This window comes from Triturus cristatus, chromosome 7 (assembly GCF_964204655.1).
Source record: "Triturus cristatus chromosome 7, aTriCri1.1, whole genome shotgun sequence".
NCBI lineage: Eukaryota > Metazoa > Chordata > Amphibia > Caudata > Salamandridae > Triturus > Triturus cristatus.
In genome coordinates, this window is record NC_140590.1 from 404191391 (window position 1) to 404204318 (window position 12928).

The window sequence follows — 12928 nt, forward strand, 5'->3', positions numbered from 1 at the left end:
AAGGCGGGACCACGAACCACGGCGGAGAGCCCGAGGCGAAGACGCCGCCGCTTTGGCCGGTGGGAAGCTCCCCTTGAGGCACAGTGAGTGGCCGGGACGGGCGCACGGGGGGGCCTTCGGCGGGCCTGGGGATGTGGTGAAGTGCAACGAGGCGGCTGGAGGGTCGGACCCGGCCCATCATCATAGTGGACACGGCGGCCAGGTGCGGAGGTTGGAGGGGAGGCCCGTGGACAGGAGCCTGTGTCTGCGGCAGGAGACAGCGTGACGGGGCAGACAGGTCCGGCAGGAGACGAGGTGTAGCCGGCTCCATTGCTGTGTGAGAGGACGTGGCGCCTGCACTGGGCGGCGGGAGCTGGGAGTCCCGGTCCTGTGGCGCGGAGCGGCAACGGACACTGGGGGTGGCCTCGCTGTGGGGAAGCTGGGGATTCCCCTGAGCCGTGCTCTCCCCGGGCCCCTCTGAGTATTCCTGCGTCGGTCCCAGAACAAAGAGGCCCTGTGGGGACTGGCCGGCGGCGCCCGGCCCGGCTGGGAGACCATTGGTGCTTAGACGGTGAGAGACTTGGCCACTGTGGCAGTGAGAGGGCCTGCACCGGAGGCTTCGCCTGCCGCCTAGTTGCCACTGCAGAGGTGACGGACGTGGGAATGGCGACTGGGCACGGGCAGTGGATCCCGGGAGTGGAGGCGGGGTGCGTCGGGGGACAACCCCCGGGGACATCGGCCACCGGACCGCGCTTGAGCACCTCACACGGTCGGTGACGGGGAGACCGTGCCGACTTCGGGCCCCTGCACGGCCCCGAAAAGGCCTTGGGCGCTACCGGAGGCATCGGGGATGACGAAAGGCAAGATGTCTCGCTCAACGCAACCAAATACGATCACGCAATATACCACACAGCGACAGCCCTCCCAGCGGCTTACACGGCAGACGGGCCTCAGTGGAGCGGAGGAAGATCCTGGGGAGCCCTCCCGTGCGGAGTTGCTGAAAGCAATACAGAGATCCAACTCAGCGCTGGAGCGACAAATAGAAACGGTCTCCATAGACGTGAATTTGCTGAGGACAGACCTCCGGAAAGTGGCGGACAAAGTGGCCGATGCTGAAGGGAACATAGAGCAACTAAAGGGAGAGGTGACGACCCTCAAACAGACAGTCGCGCAACTCAAGGCTACGACAGGTGTCCTAGAACGGAGAGCGGAAGATGCGGAAGGGAGGGCGCGCCGCAGCAACATCAGGGTTGTTGGTGTACCGGAACGGGCGGAAGAAGGGAATGCGGGGCGGTTCCTAGAACGCTGGATTCGCACGAGTCTGTGCCCGAGGGGACTGTCAGAGGTGTTCGTGATAGAGAGGGCGCACAGGGCGCTGGTGCCGCCACCGCGACCGGGGGCCCCTCCGCGGGCCATCATCGCCAAAATTCTTAATTACCTCGACCGGGACTGTATTCTAATGGTGGTTTGAGTGAGAGGGGCTAGTTTGGGTGTGTGAATGGGGTGGCTGTGCACGTCCTGGCACCAGCGGGGTAAGGGCATATGGGCAAGTTTGGTTGTTGCTGGCATAGTGCTCGTGGGTGGGGGGGAGGAGGGTATTGTTGGGGAGGGTGTTGTTGGGGAACGTTGATGGCATCAGTTGTATTGCAGGTCAAGTACAGGAGTGGGGCTACGTCGGGACGGGTCGGCCGCGGCGGAGTGGAGTGCTTCAGAGATTATGGGATATAAGTTTTTGAGCTGGAATGTGAGGGGGCTCGGCACGTGCACGAAGCGATACAGGGTCCTTTCCTTCCTTAGACGGCACAAAGTGTCGATAGCGTGCCTACAGGAGACCCATTTAGTGGATGAAGGGGCGCAGAAGCTGGGGAAAAAGTGGCGGGGGCAGCTGTTTCACGCATCCTTTTCTACGTATGCTAGGGGGGTCCTGATTTGGGTGGCACCGGGAGTGCCGTTCGCCATCCAATATATGGAGGCGGACATCGAGGGCCGATACCTGCTCCTCCGGGCGCAATTGGATGGCAGAGAAATGGTCATTCTGAATTCTTATGCGCCCAATATAGATGACCCCGCATTTTTTAGGGCCTTGCAGGACGTCTTGACTTATGATCTGGGGACCCCGATAATCTGGTGTGGAGATTTCAATTGTGTCCTGGATCCGGTACTGGACAGGGCGCCCCCTCGGGCGGGGACGAAACCACGTATGACCCTCCAACTCCAAAACGTGATGGCAAACATAGGGGTGGTGGATGTTTGGCGCCAAAAGCACCCCTCGCAGAAGGTGTTCACCTGCTTCTCACCCACGCACAACACCTATAGCCGGTTGGATCGGGTCTTGGTGGCGGATGAGAGGCGGGGTATGTCAGTGGAGGTCTCGCACCTGGCTCGTTTTTTATCGGATCACTCGCCGGTGGCATGCGTGGTCCAGTGGGGGCCTCCGGTGGTCCATCTTCGGACTTGGAGGCTTCCGGCGGATCTCCTCCGGGACCAGGTGGGGAGGGCGCACGTGGCGACAGCTATAGGGGACTATGTGGCCCTCAATTGGGGAGCGACAGACCTGGCAGTGGCAACAAAGTGGGACGCCCTGAAGGCAGTTGTGAGGGGCGCATGTATGGGGCTCACCTACGGGGTCCGGAAACAGCTTCTCCGGGATCTACAAAAGGAGGAGGAGCTCCTCCAACAGCTCCAGAGGGTGGGAGACCCTGATGCGGCGCAACGACAGGAGGAAGGGGAGGCTCGGGCACGGGTGCAGGACACCTTGGATAGGTTGGACAAATACACTCTGGGCCAATATAGGCAGCGCCTCCATAGAGAGGGGGATAAATCGGGACGGCTGCTGGCGTGGATCCTGCGGAGAGAGCAGGCCCCCTGAGCGTATTGTGGCCCTGCGGGATTCCGCCGGACGCGTGGTATACTCGGAGCAGGAGATACTGGGGGTACTCCAAACTCATTTGCGGCGGGTGTACGAGGCGGACCCAGATATCTCGGAGGCCCACTACGTGCCATATTTACAGGGGCTGAGTGTGCCGACTCTGGCGGACTCGGACCGGGACGGATTGGAGGAGGGCTTGTCATTGGCGGAGGTTCGCGGTGCACTGGCCAGCTTTCCGCATGCTAAATCACCCGGCAGTGATGGTTTTCCATCGGAGTTCTACCAAGAGTTTACGGAAGAGCTGGCCCCGCTTCTGTTGCAAGTGTTCCATGCGACGTTGGAGAGGGGTGCCCTCCCACGGACCATGGCCCAAGGAGAAATCTGTATGATCCTCAAACCAGGGGGGGACAAGTATGCCCCGTCCTCCTACCGCCCGATCACCATGTTGAATACGGACGTCAAAATCCTAACGAAATTGTTGGCCACCAGGCTGGCGCCCCATATGGAGCATTTGGTGCACCAGGACCAATGTGGGTTTATCCCGGGGAGGAATACGGCGATGAATCTCAGACGCCTGAACCACATTCAGCATGAAGTGAGAGGTCGGGGTGACCGGACGGTATTGGTCTCTGTTGACCTGGCTAAGGCGTTTGACACAGTGGATTGGGCGTACATACAGGAGGTCCTTCGAAGGGTGGGCCTAGGGCCCAACTTTCGCCGGTGGATACAGATTTTATATAGCGCTCCGAGGGCACGGGTGCGTCTGGGTGCTGCGAGATCGGCGGAGTGGCGGCTGGGACGGGGCACGAGACAGGGATGCCCCCTCTCGCCGCTACTTTTTGCTCTGGCGATAGAGCCGTTCGCTGTCATGATACGGGCAGAAATGGAGCAATGGGGAATCCAGGTGGGGGATACGCGTAATGCAATATCCCTCTATGCCGATGATGCCTTGTTTTATTTGAGGGCACCGACAGAGGCGCTCCCAGTCTTGCTGCACCACCTGGACCGCTTTGGGGAGGCGTCGGGTCTGTGAATTAACCGCAGTAAATCTCTTATATTCCCGCTTTCGGGCTTTGATGCAACGCCCTATGAGGACCTACCGGTGCTTGGGTTGCGCTGGGAACAAACAAGTTTCCGGTATTTAGGTATTCAAGTGACCGCCACGGAGGGATTGGCGCTCGAGCGGAATATCGATAGGATAATGGTCTCACTTCGGCAGTCTGTGACGTTTTGGAACGCCCTGCCACTTTCCCCAATGGGACGCTTGGCTGTAGCCAAGATGGTAATGTTGCCTCGGACTTTGTACGTCCTTCAGAATACGCTGTGCCCTCTCCCTTCTAGGGTTTTCCGGACCCTCAATTCGCTGCTGACCTCCCTGCTTTGGGCGGGGGGTCGCAGTAGGGTGGCCCTCAGGACGGTGGTGCGCGCCTTTGAGGAGGGGGGATTGGAAGCCCCACGATTCGACCTATATTATGCGGCGCAGCTTCTCCTGGCAGCCAGATGGTTTGCAGACACGGATGTGTGGGAGACGCGATTACTGGCGGGAAGGGCTACGGCGCAGGACCTTCAATTGGCTTTGATGCGGGGGTCGGGGGCGGACGCTGCGTTGCCCTACGTGGTGACACATACGGCACGGGTATGGCAGAGATTCATCGAACGGGTCTTGGGTGCGGCACCCTTACATAGGGATTTACCGATTTGGATACTGGCCCCCATGGTGGACCTAGAACGCCAGGTGTCCTACCGGGACTGGAAAGAAGGGGGATGTGAAGTCCTGGCAGACCTGTATCCCTCGGAGACCTTCCTGTCCTTCGAACAGGCGGAAGAATTTTATGGCCTTAGTGGGGGTCAATACCTGCATTATCAAGGACTTCGTGCGGTGGTGCGCTCGGTCTGGCCGCAGTGCCCGGAGATACCCCCGATGACTCAGACCCTTCATGTCATATTGACGTGCGGCCGAGGCCGCAGATTGATTGCATTATTATATGCGGCAATGAAACGCGACTCCGCTCCCCCGGAGCCTTCGGCGTGGGCGGCCTGGGAGGCGGACTTGGGGGAGCCGTTGGATCAAGGGCAACGAAAGCGCATCGGAGCCTTGACGAGGCGAGTGTCCTGTAACGCGCGGTTCAAGCTCACCCATTTTAACTTTATGCATCGCACCTACCTTACTCCGAAGGCGCTGAGCCGCTTTGGTACGGGCAGGGGAGACGACTGCCCTCGGTGCGGCGCAACAGGAGCGGGATTTTTACACTTGGCCTGGGACTGCCCGCTGGTAGCAAGGTTCTGGGTGGGAGTGGTAGGCCGCGTTGCGGTCGCCACTGGCCTCCGAATCCAACGGACACCCCTCCATTGCCTGTTAGCCCTGGTGCCCAAGCCGCGGAAACGGAAACTATCCTATAAATTGCTGCAGTTAATGCTGGTTCTGGCGCGGCGTAGGGTAGCGATTACTTGGATGGGACGGAAGGCCCCGGAGCTGGATGCGTGGCTTAGGGATGTGAGGGAATGGACGCTGGCGGAAGAAACGCATATGCAGTGTTCTAGGAGGGACGAAAAATTGGAGGAGGACCTGCTAGGGTGGCGGGTTCTGTGTATGGAAGGACTGGCGGTGGAGGGGCGCTTGTCGCAGAGTGCGACGGAGGGCACAAGTGGAAAGTTGTATTCGCCCCTACTCTCTGAGGGGGAGGGGGAAGGAGATGGGGGTGAGGCTGCTCCTGGACGGTACTGAGCGTGGCTGGCCGGGTACTCAACCGCTACAGCCGGTGACCTGTCTCACTCTGAGGTAATATATAAGTGTATGTGTTTGGATTGGCCCTGTCTGTACTGCTTTTCACTGATGTCGGGGGGAGGAGGGAGTGTTCTGATTGTTTGTTTTTAAAATGAAAAATAAAGTTTAAAAAATAAAATAAAAATTACGCTGCTCTGGAAAATATTGGAGTAATTCCTCCATTTAATCCCAGAGAGCTCTTTCGAACCTGGCAAGTAAACTCTGTGTATTGGCTATCTGCCAATGACTGGCCATTGTGCAGCAACTCGTTTGCCTAAGGCATTTATGAATTTTGACTCTTTATCTGGAGTTAGATGGTGGCGGCTTGTACTTTTTGTCCACCCTAGGTGTAATAATGCGTTCATGTGCAGGGTCTTTAAAAATAACCTCTACATGGCACATCAAGCCTTTTAACATTGGAAGAGACCGAGATGTTTTGTGTGTAGCCCTTAATGTTACCAAATAAAATATCTTCCTTCAAAGCTTCTTTGTGTTGTGTGACCCCCACGGTATACAGCTGTCCTAGAAATAAGCTCCGGATATGAGGTTTTGTAGGATAAATATCAGGATTTGTGTCTCCTGAAGGGTCTATATCATAATCCTGTCAGGGGTCTGGTGGTGCTACCCAATTATCATCATATCCCATATCTATATCTGAGTCTTTGTTTGGAGAACCCGGAGGAGGTTTTAGGTTTAGAGGGTTCTGAGGTGAATGAGGTACCAATGGTACATGTGAATGTAATGCTGAAAGAGAAGGAGTAACATGGTGCAGGGGGCTGGTGGCTATGTCCTTTTTCTTCTTCAAAGGTGTTGTATAGTGAATTTCCTGTTGGAAAGAGGTATTCTTTTTAGAGGATGGTACGGACGCAGTTTCTGTTATAATGTGTCTCTGGATAAATATTAACTCTTTCTTATTTTGGGTCGAGTCTTTCCTGCATGGTTTGTAAAATAGGCTGTGGGAGTGTTGTAGGAGCAGATTTCAGTTTCGGTGCCGGGGGTTTCGGAACAGAAAGGGTCTTCTTTCGGATCCGATCATTTGGGAGCCAAAGAGGTGTTGCCTCTGGTCAGAGTGGAGCTGGAAGGCTTTGTGCTTTCGGTGCCGAGCCAGAGGATGGGGTACCCAAAGAGGACTCTCAGTGCCTACCATGGCCAGAGGGCAGTGGTGGCCCAGAAGCCTTTTGTTTTATAGGAATGGACTGTTTATGTGTGGGCAGATGAGGGATTTTGGTACTCATGGCACCCTGACTAGGTGGAGGATCATAGAACTCCAGATCGATCTCTAACTCTGAGTAGGCCATAACTTCTCAGCAGCCGAAGCTTTCATGTCTTCCTGTTCTTGTTCGACAGTCTTGTCCAAAAATATCCAGAGTATATTCTATATTTAACCTCTGCATCTCTCTACGTCGAGTCAGACGGTCCCGCAAAGTGTTCTTGGATTGAAACCACGAATATGCCTCACAGTTTTCTTCTTTGTGTTTGGGGGACAAGCACACATTGCAAACCTTGTGAAGATCAGTGTGCGGGTACTTGGAGTTGCACTGAAGGCAGATATTAAACGGAGTCCGTTCCATCAGCGAATTATCGTCGATGGAGTTGGTATGAAGTATAACGTAACATGGATGGGCTAGGCCCGAAGGTATTGTTTGGAATGTTTGACGGACTAGTAAAAGCCTTCCATTTCGATACACGATGGATGGAAAACTCGTTGAAACAATACCGACGAGGGTACAGTGGATTTCGCACCAAAAGGATCCCGAAAACGGACTTGAACCAGAGCGCCGTAATACATGTCTGAACCCGATGGCGGAAAGAAAACCATCTAACAATGGAGTCGATGTGCACTATTACCAAGAGGAGGAGTCACCTTACCTTGTGACTCTGAAGACTTCTTCGAAGAAAAACAAGTTGCAAACATCCGGGCCCAACACTGGATGGCAGGAGTATGCAAAGCATGTTTATCTACAGCACACATGCCTTGAACATGTTAATTCTTTAGATTTTCAGACTGAAGCTGATAAAGTGGGGGTACAGGCTTGTCATGTTTGCTAATTAAAATTATGAACTACTGCTCAGGGACTGTTTCTTTCAATCAAACTTAGGCATCCAACACTATTTGGATTAAACTATTTCCCTTTTGTCAGCTGATCCCTGAATACCAGGTATGGCTCAAATGAAGGCTGTAGTGTTCTTCAATAAGAGATATGTTTAAGGACTATTCCTAATTCCAGTAAATCCAGTTCTGCATTAGAAGGCAATCCTTTAGCTGAAATGCAAACTCTGCTAAAGGAAACATTCTAGTATTCTAAAACCAGAGTTTGCCTTAAGAACCACTTCCTCAATCTGGAATTTTGAGACCTGCTTCTATAAAGATTCCATTTGCCAGTAGTAGTCTATTAGAGTAGTCTTTGTCCAGAATCTAATTCGAAGTCTTTTTCCCCGTGCTACTTTTACCCCTCACTCTGTTCCTATTTTTTATGTTTCAGCTTAGATAGAATGGAGTGTTGAATTCCTGATGTATTCAGTAGCCTGGTACCCAAGTTATTACCTAGCTTTAAACCGTAACTTCTTTCTTCGTTATTTTCCCTCTGCTGAAAAGCCAACCGTATTATTCTAGTGACCTCTTCTTTGTATGCCTCGGTTCTGTGTATTTCTGTAGTGATATATTTCTTCTAATGGCAAAATGTGTGGCTTATGCAAACTTTAGGGCAGGGCACATTATTCTGTCTGCTACAGCATACTTTGAGCTATTAAACTATTCTAAAAAAAAATCGATTTGTGTTGGTAATTAAAAGTATTACCTTTTCATTCATCACAGTGCTGATCTTTACCTGTATGCTAGATGGAATAGCGCGGACTGCTAATTTCACGAATGGCATTCCTACTGTTGGGAGAAGTCTTAAAATAACCAAAAGACACCACAAACTGATTTAGCTAATACTTTGTAATTTCAGCATAAATCCAACGAGTCTAATATTGCCTGCACGTTGTGACTGCCACTGACTCACAATGTGTGGTTTGCTTCTTAAATACCTGCACTTAGATGGGAGCATGTGCACGTGGCATGCATGTTTCTCCTTCCTATGAGAAATACATTGGCACTAAGTCACCAAGTATGCTTATTGGTGGTGCTGGGGAATTCCTGCTATTATAGAACCTTTGTGTGATACTATTAATATCTTACAATTCTCACTAGATATATACACACTACTCAGTGACCACTGGGGTTACTCGTACAACCTCTGCTTGTACTGGTTATATCCACATCACCTTAGCCTTAGGTTTAATTCTGGAGAACAGATTTGACACAACCATGTATGCTTTTTGCCAGTCTAGTTGACTCCTTAATAAAGAGAAGCTGGGTTAATCTTACTATGTAAACCGAACAGATCAATCAAGTACATTTGCTTTATTATAAATATGGCCTGTGTCTAATGCTTATAAATACGGACACAAAAGGGAGCAAAACCATGTAAAACTAGTGTCAAACCTCTCTTCCTCGTCGTCCTCGTCCCCCATGGCATCATCAATGGCATCATTCATCATCTCCTCCTTCATGTCCATAATCTCCGACTGCTTCTCAAATTCCATCATGATCTTTTGGATCTGGGGTAGTTTCAGCTGTGAACAGATCACAGTGCCCTGTTAGAGGCTCAGTTTCCCAACATATCAGAGCCAGTAGCAGACAGTTACGGAAAAGTTACTTGCTTTTAACCTTGGATGTCCAGCATGAGCATCCCGAATAGACGTATTTGAGAGTTTGGTGGAGCACCACACATCATCTTTTTGTGCGCTTTAAAGTAGAGAATATCTCTACCTACATGTGAGATCCTCAAAACCTGCTGGCAAGGTGACCTAGACAAATGCTCTAGTTACACCTTTAAATCTAATGGCCTATCTTAACAAGGAGCTAATCCTTCACTAGAATTCAGAAGTATAAGGCATATGGCTGGAGCGTGTTAAATGAAATTCTAAAAAAGCAATGTCTAATAATTAAACAATGTTCAAAATGGCCTTATGATAGCTTTTACTTTTTTATTGTATTGGTTTTACTGTTTTTGAAGCTTTTTATGTCAATTGTATTTGTGTGAACTTTAATGGCAGCATTTGCCAACTAAAAAAGAGAAAACCTCTCTCAAAAGAGGCATTTATCTTTTTATATTAATTTTAAAGTAATGCACAGCTTTCCTTTTTTTAATTAATACATTTACGCTTTAAAATAGTGAAAAGCCATTCTGCAAAGCCCCATGTAAATCCTCTCTGAAAAGATAAAAATTAAGAACTGTACAGCGACAGGTAGGCATCACAATCATTACGAGGGAATTCGACATGTTCCCTTTATGTTGAACTTTGTTTTATTGACAGTTTGCAAGAATGAAATCACCTACACAACTGATAATCCCGTACCCAAAGCCCGTTGCGTTATCCCCTCCCAGCATATGTTACAGTCCTAAGTGGCTATGTGGAGGCACTCAAATGTCTATAGGGTACGCCTGTGCGGTTGGTTCTCGTCATTGCGTGTGACGAGGCTTGCCCTCCACAACCAGATCAGAAGTTTACCAACCCCAACCCCCCACCCCCCACCCCCCCCTCCCCCTCCTCCCTGAACTGGTGTGCTTAGGGCCTGTCCCAGCTTGGGTCAATATGGGGAACACTGCCCTGATATCCGGTCGTGGTCTCTTGTCCCACCGGTCTCTGTTAGTCGGAGAAGACAAAGATACTTCGGGCAGGTTACTTCATTCAGCTCTGTAGCCAACAGGGACACTAGGGGTTGCCAAGTTACCCTAAATCCCTCCTCGGAATTAGTAAGGGACGCCTGGATCCTCTCCATCCCTAAGATATACCACAGCCTATGCAACCATCCCGTGTAAGTCGGTCGAGTCTGTGTCCCCACCCAATGTGATAAGATGCGTTTAAGTGCTGCCCCCAAGGCCAGCCCCATCTGTTTCCCCCATCTAGATTTAAAAGGATAGGTTAGTGAGTTAGGCAATCTCTACACCACATAAATCGGAAAACGGGGAATCTCCGTCTTAAACGGTCGATCAATATCCTCTAATATCCTGGTGCAGTAACTTGTCAGTTCCTTACAGTCCTATAGCAGGTGTACTAGGGTGCCCTCTTCCCCGCATCCTCGCCAACAAGTCGGGCTGCGGTCCGGATTCCCCCTATTCAAACGGGCTGGCGTCAAGTACCAGTAGGTGGCTATCTTGACCGCAGCTTCACTGCTGGCAGTATTGTGTGCCGTATGATTGGCGCTGTAATATATGTCACTCCACTCTTTCCATGTAAGCTCCCTCCCCAGTTCTGTCGCCCATCGTTTCTGGCCGGCAGTGGGTTGCGAAGGGATTGGTGGGCGCAGCATATCATGCAATTCAGAGATCATTTTCTTGGCTGTATGTTTCGTCCCTAGCCATTTCTCGTATTTTGTAAGTGTCCTGCTTCCGGAATGGCATAAATTTGTTGCACCTCCGAAAACCGAAGAATCCCATCCAGATCAAATAAGTGCCCTGTCGCCTTGCAGTCCGATTCCCGTCACGTCAGGAACGCTCTTTCAACCGTCCCCGGGCTGAACTCCCAATTATCAAATAAGGGAGTCATAGGGAAGGGGAAGGACGTCAACCCCCATCTAGTGGCCACTCCGTCCCTCACTCGCAGCAAGGAATTAGTTATGGGCGAGCCCCTGAGTTTCGATGGCCTATCAGCTTTCTCCATGAATGGAACTTTCCACAGGGCGAGTTTCGCCAGCACCCTATACTGAAACAGCCACCTCTTCTGATTCCAGGCGGCTCCACTCCACTAAATATCTTAGCTGCGCCGCTCTAAAATATTCCAACATGTTCGGAACCCCTAGCCCCCCCCTTCTCCGGCGGCATGTGACTGATATCTCTGCGCATGCTTGAGCATGGTTTGCTCCACGCTCCACTTGCTGCTAACTTTGAGCACTCTGCACTTTACTATAATCTTTTAACCATTTTACTGATGTTTTAACTCTTGCTGTGTGGGAATTTTTACTTGGGAACTTTGGCTTGTGGGAGGGGGAAAATCGAACCCTGATTTTAGTGGCGCTCCTCGACCGCCACCGCCATTTTCCTAAAGACAGTGCGGTCTAGTTGTTGAACGCTGGCCTCTTCTAAACGGGACGTTGTGCTAGCGCGCAGCGGATGCGCACAGGGGGGGCGCCGCTGGCGCGCCTAAGGCAAGCATGTCTGCGCCCTTCAGCGTCCCAGAGGGGGGCGGGCACGCTGCCGGTTTTGCGTCAGAGCCGTCCAAGGCAATTGTGTACGGCAGGGACTGCCTTCTAGACATTGATAAGCGCTCGGTGTGCAGACCTCACCTTGACATACTGAGGAACAATATTTCCCTGAGGTGCAAAGAATGTAACTGGACAGTCTGCCCTTTTCTCAGAGTGCGCAAAGTTATAATGGACACGAGTGCTCCTAGCATCAGACCAGATGGTTCATGTAATTTCCTGAGGGCCTCTTTATTGAATGCTCGCTCTTTAAAAAAAACATGAATTTGAAATCTACGATCTTTTAGCCGATTCCTCCCCTGATCGGTTGTTTCTTACTGAAACTTGGCTAACGGAGGCCTCTAATCCCACTATTACGAATGCGATCCCCCAGGGCCATCAGATTATGAGGAAGGATCGCCCCATGGGGAGAGGGGGAGTGTTAGCCGTAATATATAGGAGCTCCCTTTCCTGTATTCCTTTAGCAAACTCGGAGATGGAGGGGGCTGAGAGTCTGGGTTTTCTCCTGACTATCTCAGCCCACCAATCTATGGCTGGAGTAGTAATCTAGCCCCCCCCCCCCACACCCACCCTCCCCCCCCTGTCCGGCGAAGAACTTCCTGGAATCCATCAGCCATATTATTTCCCCCACTGCGGCTAAATATAGCCATTGTGTGGTCCTCGGCGTATTCAATATTCACATGGACAAGTCATTGGATGAATCCTTGGCTATTCTCAACCTGACTCCGTATGTATGTCTTCCCACTCATGACAAAGGGCCCACACTGGATCAGGTTTTTTCCTCAAACCAGATTTACATGGATGTCCCTCTAGCCTTAACTTGGTCTGATCACCACTTGGTCGAGTTCAAAATTAATAGAGAACACGCAAGGTCCCAATCCTTGGACACTGCCAGGGTCAGTCATAGTTTCAGCTCATTCCATTTGAGGACACCTGAGGCTATTCAGTCGGCTATGAGCCACCACCCGATTCCCTTAAGTCGCACCCTGGAACAGGATGTGCAGGCCTTAGAGGTTTGGCTTCAATGTCAGGCCCTGGGACTGCCCCCCCCCCCGCCCCCCTCACACAC

General features: G+C 51.6%; 1 protein-coding gene across 6 annotated transcripts in view; it reads right to left on the bottom strand.

The window, feature by feature from the left end:
• Positions 1-12928, bottom strand: part of CHMP2A (charged multivesicular body protein 2A) — a 310318-nt gene that overhangs the window by 58325 nt on the left and 239065 nt on the right. For all 6 annotated transcript variants that reach the window (XM_085616658.1, XM_085616655.1, XM_085616657.1 and 3 more), the window contains one exon: positions 9100-9230. In XM_085616658.1, the coding sequence (XP_085472784.1) occupies positions 9100-9230 (131 nt within the window). The remainder of the gene's footprint in view (positions 1-9099; positions 9231-12928) is intronic.